This window comes from Opisthorchis viverrini (genome assembly GCF_000715545.1).
Source record: "Opisthorchis viverrini unplaced genomic scaffold opera_v5_470, whole genome shotgun sequence".
In the NCBI taxonomy this organism is placed as follows: Eukaryota; Metazoa; Platyhelminthes; class Trematoda; order Opisthorchiida; family Opisthorchiidae; genus Opisthorchis; species Opisthorchis viverrini.
Genome location: NW_008752124.1, coordinates 149,925 through 156,414, shown reverse-complemented (window position 1 = coordinate 156,414; position 6,490 = coordinate 149,925). Strand labels below are relative to the sequence as shown.

At 47.1% G+C, this 6,490-nt stretch overlaps 1 protein-coding gene across 1 annotated transcript in view; it reads right to left on the bottom strand.

The window, feature by feature from the left end:
* The window catches only part of T265_11234 (hypothetical protein), a gene marked incomplete at both ends in the record, with an annotated part of 23,389 nt that extends 18,771 nt beyond the window's left edge, over nucleotides 1–4,618 (bottom strand). The window contains 4 exons of the mRNA XM_009177836.1: nucleotides 883–938; nucleotides 1,372–1,445; nucleotides 1,482–1,915; nucleotides 4,417–4,618. Coding sequence (XP_009176100.1) covers nucleotides 883–938; nucleotides 1,372–1,445; nucleotides 1,482–1,915; nucleotides 4,417–4,618 — 766 coding nt within the window. The remainder of the gene's footprint in view (nucleotides 1–882; nucleotides 939–1,371; nucleotides 1,446–1,481; nucleotides 1,916–4,416) is intronic.
* Nucleotides 4,619–6,490: the final 1,872 nt, after the last annotated feature.

Here is a 6,490-nt window from a genome sequence, read left to right as displayed (position 1 = left end):
AATCTGGATAGAAACTGACAACAAGAACGCCACTGACATCGGTTGGCAGCCATATCTTGTAATGTCTCCAACCAAGCACAGTGAGGATCACGTGGTCCCCATTCCGGAAGGCGAGTAGCACCGACAGCACTCAACAGTTTTGTGATCTCCTTCATACTCTGCCAAGTCAAGGGTTGGCCACCTCTCTATTTACGCCACTCTGAATTGGGCATGGAAAACGGCACTCTCTTCGGCAAACGATGGTTCGGCATACGCAACACATGTCTCAACCAACGCAGATTTTGGTGCTTGACACATTCTTCAATGGAAGTACCCGTTACACAGCTGAAAACGCGCTCTCCAACTGCCTCATTACGGATTTCCCATGTTTTAACCATTAAAACTGGCGAAAGGTGACATGCGTCGAACGGGCTACTCTCCAAGAGAAACTAGTAGAGGAAGCGTTATTACTTTGGGTAAATAATGACGAGTGTGATACACTGATTTAAGTGCTTCTAACGTACCTCCTGGAGAATGTTGTGTATTTGAAAATTTACGGTCAACTTGCAGTTCTATTTGTCACTACAAAAGGTTAGATGGTGAAACCGGAATATCCAGACACGATGCTGCTTAACCAGTCAGCCAACATAGAAGCAGGCAGCTTTGTAATGTACTACTCATAAGGTTGCTGAAAATCCGTTGACAGCCCACGACCGGTTTCGCCCTTTTTGGGGCTCATCAGGTAGGCGCGGTCCGCGGGTTTCCGTCAACCTTACGTTCTACTTGAAACCAAATTGCACGAAATTAGCGAATATACACTCATTTGCAAACTAACTTGTTTTTTTCGAGAGAGTTACCTGGAACCCAGCTGAGTCTCTCGTTTGTGATGTTCTCAGGCGATACCTCGAATATCGTAGCGACTGAAACATGAGACGGCCTGGTGCAGCACATTCAGTTGCCTGATAACATCACAAACGAGGGACTCAGCTGGGCTCCAGGTGAGTCTCTCGAAAAACCAAATTAGTTTGCAAATGGGTGTATATTCGTTAATAGAAGCAGGCAGTTTTGAGGAACGTAAAACAGGTGAAGTTTTCGGACTCAAGCTGATCAACCTTTGTCAGTGACGTACCTGGCGAAGTTGAGGGTACCGGTGTTTCGTTGTGATACAGTAATTTAAGAATGCATCAGAGTTGTCATCTGGAGCTTCAAAACAGATCGCCCACTCAGGGTTTTGGGCACAAAGATTAGAATATTGATTGCAGCAGCAGGCCGTAGCTGGCCTATTCATGTTCTTTGGATTAGCCTACTCAGTTGCACGCCAATACCTGCTTACACGCAATTTTGTCAGCGCAAGTTACCAAACCCAAAGCTATGACAATATTAATTACTTACTGTTCAGCCATAACACCCTTTCGGTGCCAAGCTGCCATGCCACCCGACACAATATCAGGCGAGATAAAACGACTCTATAACGAGTAAAAAAACTTAAGGAGTAGACTTACAACAAATTCTCTCATTACCATCTCTGTGGCCACGGCTACAAAATTCTGGAACTGCTCGTTTCGAGCAACGAAATCAGTCTCACAGTTAACTTCCACCACAACTGCATGAGTTCGTGAAAACTGGAGCCCAAGAAGTCCTTGAGACAATGTACGTCCAGATAGCTTTCCAGCTTTGTCCCACCCTCTTCGTACTGCTTCCTCGGTGAGCCAAGCTGATGCCTTGTTCAAATCATTATCGTGCTTTAACAGTGCCTCCTTGCACGCTGCAAACGTGTAACCAGTTTGTCGCCGCAGTTTCGCCAGAAGGGTCTTATTTGCCATGTTTGAACATAAAGCACGAATGTGTGGATGGGAGAAGGTGGATTGTCTGCTGCACATAAAAAGTGTACAGCCGTACATATTGATACGGTGCGATAAAAGCAAGTACGGATACCCTACAAGGTACCGACCTCCAATCGGGCCAACTAAAAGGAAGAATAACGTGAGTCGGAGACGCAAATACGAGGACAGTGAGGCAAGAAAAGGCGCAATAGGCATCTTACATAATGAAATGACATCCAAATAAACATTTCAAGATGGGAACCAGAGGCCAATTCAAAGACGTCCACACCACGGCTCAAAACCGCGCCATCGAAACCAAAGTCTACGGTGTTGACTACTGGGCTACCCCGGTCCAGATTGGCGACAATAATCCACTCTGCAGTTCCGTTCAGTTGATCGGTCGTAGAACATGTATCATTGGTAGGCGCAGTAATTTTGCTCGTCCGACTGCAAAATCAGCGAAAGAATAGCTAAGGGGGGCGATGTACTAATCGGTTATTCACTTTGAGTCCTTCCAGCTATTTGGCGGAAAATAGGACGGTCATGGACTGAAGGAGATGATCTCCGTGCCACTGACTGCGTGATCGAGCCATCCTTGCCAGTGTCATTTACCATTAATGAGTCGAGTCCCAGGATTTCCATCCATGGGGGTAGCAGGTGTAGGCCTTAGCTTACTGATTATGATTTAATACTTCACATGATCCGCCATTCCATAGTTTCTACTCAACACGGGACTGGTAGAAAAAGAGTAAAAACTCGGCTCCAGACTCGTCCACCACCAGTTCACATGGACCTGTTCAAGCCAAGTTACATAAACTTATCCACCACGTCGATTGGTTGGTATGAAATCATGTGGTTTGGTACTGACTCCAATCAGCCTCAAGCAACACTTTACACATTGCAAACGTGAAGTGTATGTCAAACCGCGAGGCTGATTACACATCTCCGAGGAGGACTCATCATCTGCGCATTCAATTCTAGATAACAAACGATCCATCAACATTTTCACCCCCAGGAAGCCACTTAGGTTTCAAGCAGCGTATCACAGCAAGGTTGAGCACGAATGGTTAGAGAGGGTAGTCTCGTCTCGCACTGGTGGACTTGGTAAGATCAGGCTAAAAATTTCCGTCTACATGTGCACACCAAAATGTGAAAATTGAAATTCTTCTAGTCGCCAGTCCGTGTCCCAGTTGCTGACGGCCGACAGAAACTTTCAGATAAAAAAGATCGGCATTGTAGTTTGAAAGGGTGACACCGTCCAGGCACCTGCTTCAAAGCGAAAATATTGTCAGTGTACTCTCGGCCCAAGTTATTTGTCAACCAGCACAAGGTATGCTAGCAAGCATAATGGACGCTAAGGCTACGATGACTTTCGCATTATGTTCCAGAGGCGTTCTTGAAGAGTGACAACCGTCCTCTTCTGGTCAGTTTATCTACTAAGCTTAAACAGGGTGCGGCTACTTCCTGCATTCAAAACCTTCTTCATCACTTTATCCTTCTAAGTCAACTAGCGCTCACTTTAAGCTCTTGAATATCCGGCGTTTGAGGGTGACACAAGCGCCACTTTAGTCTCTGGCTAGTTGTCCCAGCTGTAGAACTGAAACATTTCAGGGCATACGCTGATACCGTTTGCCGTGTAAAAGAACCAAGTAATCGAGCTTTGCTACAACGCGGATCAGAATGATAACTCATTGGTTAATATAATACATTCACTGCGAAGACCCTTTTGAAGATGGTTTATTACCGACTCACTCCAACTATTTGTGACAGTTTGTTGCTCCCAGATAGACACAAACAGGCTAAATAGGCACTGTCCGAGGAATTAACCACTGTCCTTGAACAGAGCGGGTGGAAGGTTGTCGGGACCAGAAGCATGACACTTGAGTAGGGATATACACTCGGACACTTTTGAGGCTGAAGGGCGTTCCATGTTCACAGTCCACCTTTCTGACTAAGGCCGGCAGTCGGGATTGGAGGTAGCACACTGAATTGTTTTTCGACGTATTGTGCTTAACGCTCAAAATGCCCTCCTTTGCTGGATACAAGAGAGCCATTCTTATCCCTAATGGTTTCGCTGACAAGAGGCTCCCGAGAAACAGCCGACGGAATCACAAAAAATACCTGCAGACATTTCCATCATTTTTCGCATCTTCCATTTCCTCGGCCTTTCGAATACCCTGTGCTTCCCGCCCTGCACGGAAAATCGTTTCGCCCGGCGTCGGATGATGAGTTTTCAACCAGCGCTCAGAAGAAGTCGGCGGGGTTGTACCGAGGGTTGGATGTTTCGCAATATGTTGCACTTTGGATATCTGCTTACAGTGACCATTAATATACGACAATGGATAAGCAGGCGAGCTTTAGAGGAGCTGGTTATGATGGGTTTCTTCGCTCACGTTTCACTGACCATAGTACGGCTGTTTCTTCTCCATTTGAACTTTCAACATCCACCAAAACAATTAGTCTGTCCTTAAGCTCTTCACTACGTGGTGTTTAAGGGATCTGCGTGTGCCGTCGTACTCGTTGCTCAGGCGAGATGGATCAGTGGTTAGAACGCGAACTTACTCACTGGAGGGTGCGTGGTTCGAACCCGACACTGCCTCTCCAATTCACATACCTAGGCTTGGGTAACCTGATAGTATCCCAGCCCTTGAGCTTCCTTCTGATAGCATAGCGGTTAGGCACCGGAAGGGTGCTGGACTCATTGCTGGTGGTATAGATTTCTTGGCACCAATCAAGACTAGCGATCTCGACGATATCCAGTGGTTATTTGGTCGCATTGGAGAAGTGAAAAACACAGCACTGAATACCGCTGACATATCTCCTTTCACATTTCACCAGGTTTCATCCACGCGCCCGGTACCAACACAGCGTTGGTTTACTGTAGAGAGTAGTCGAGCTAAGATCGATGCTATTGAACTATGACAGTTCTTCAAAGATGGTGAATCAGCATACTTCTTGCTGACTTGCGAGGATCTGAAGGAAAGCAAACTGTCAGGCGCACTCACAATATGACGAAATTGGAATCAAGTCCTGTGCCCAGAAAGAAGGGCAGTTTTTAATTATGGCTCTTCATCGTTAGCTGATGGCCACGTGATTCGGATGGGTCCGCTGTTGGTTTGCACTTATTAGTCGCCAGGTTACGCGAAGCGAACGCTCGTACTGGTGAAGAACGTTGATCAGTACACAACTGGATGAGTCGCTCTCCGTTGTCGGTGCAACGAGCATCGATTCCGAATAGACCAACCAGATGTGGTTTCAAGCTCAAGCAACCAACTTGGGCATTCATAGCGCCCGCAAGAATTACAGTGTCGGTGCTTTTTGCTCGACAAACGAGCCCGAACAAATCTCAATAGGAAGTATCCTTGTCAGTGCCAGAACTACATAATCATGATCATGATCATGATCATCATCATCAAGAACAGCAACATCAGTGTTGAAAGAAATCGTTCAGCACCCTTTTGGTGCCTAACTGCCATGCCACCAAAAGGAAGTACGAGGGCTGGGACACTGCCAAGTTGCCCAGTGCTAGACAGGGGAAGTTGGAAGGCAGAGATCAGGTTCGAACCACGGACCTTCCGGTCAGTAAATCCGCGCTCTAACAACCGAGCCATCTCGCCCCCCCTCCCGAGTAGTCTGAGGAAAAACATCACATCAGGGTTGACACTAATTCTTCACTACCATCCGTTGCTGAATGCGCCGACACTACAAAGTTACCTTTTGATGTCGGGGCATTGAGCCTGACTGAGCTGAATAACCGGACGACGCAAAGAAGACTTCACCGGAATCCAAATCAGCAAAACATGCCCATACATCGCTTTTGGATACCTGACACAAGGAGGGAGAACTGTGAGAGAGCTGAGTTTGTCCTTGTCGTTTTGAAATGCATATGTATGCGTATTTCAGATACACAACATACACCATCGATTTTAAAGGAATATGAGGTTCCAGCGGGCATCGCCTGTTTGCCAGTTTAACACGGATACAGTCGCTGAACGCACTTATGTGGAGTTAGCAGGGTGCTGTTTTAATTATTGGGGAAAGATGGTTCAAGTGGTTAGAACGCGAATTTACTGACCGGAAGGCCCGTAGTTCGAACTCGATTTCTGTCTCTCGACTTCTCCTGTCTAGCCTTGGGCAACTTGGCAGTATCCCAGCCCTCGTGCTTCCTTCGAGTGGCATTGCTAGTGGGCAGTGGGGTGTATAAAGCACATCGGTCGGATAAAAAATGCTTGTCCAGCTGTAGCACTTTTCCAGTGCCTGGCTAGAATGCTCTCAGACGTTCAGATAAATGACAAACGAATGACCCAGAGACGTTTGTGCGGTGGGAAGAGGTTGAGGAGAGACATCGATGGGCGAAGAACTGTGCGGGTAAATGATACTTCCCTGTTGCCCAGGCTGAGGAAAGGGGTTTAGTTGAGGTGCTCCACCTTAGGCCTAACCGAAAGGCTCAACTTAGTGGGAGGATGGAGTGTTTTGTTGAGAAGGCTTGTTCCTAGCCTCTGAATGAAAAGTGTGACTCACGAGACAGCGGAAGGTAGGGTTTTCTTTGGGGAGCCTGCCAAGAGTCCATGACTAAATAGTCTGACGTGCTCGGCTGCAAGAGGCTGGCCTAACACGGGAGCGAAGGGAGTGAGATATTACTGTGGCACTCCTGATGCGGCCGCGTACATCAGGTGCCTTAAGAGCAG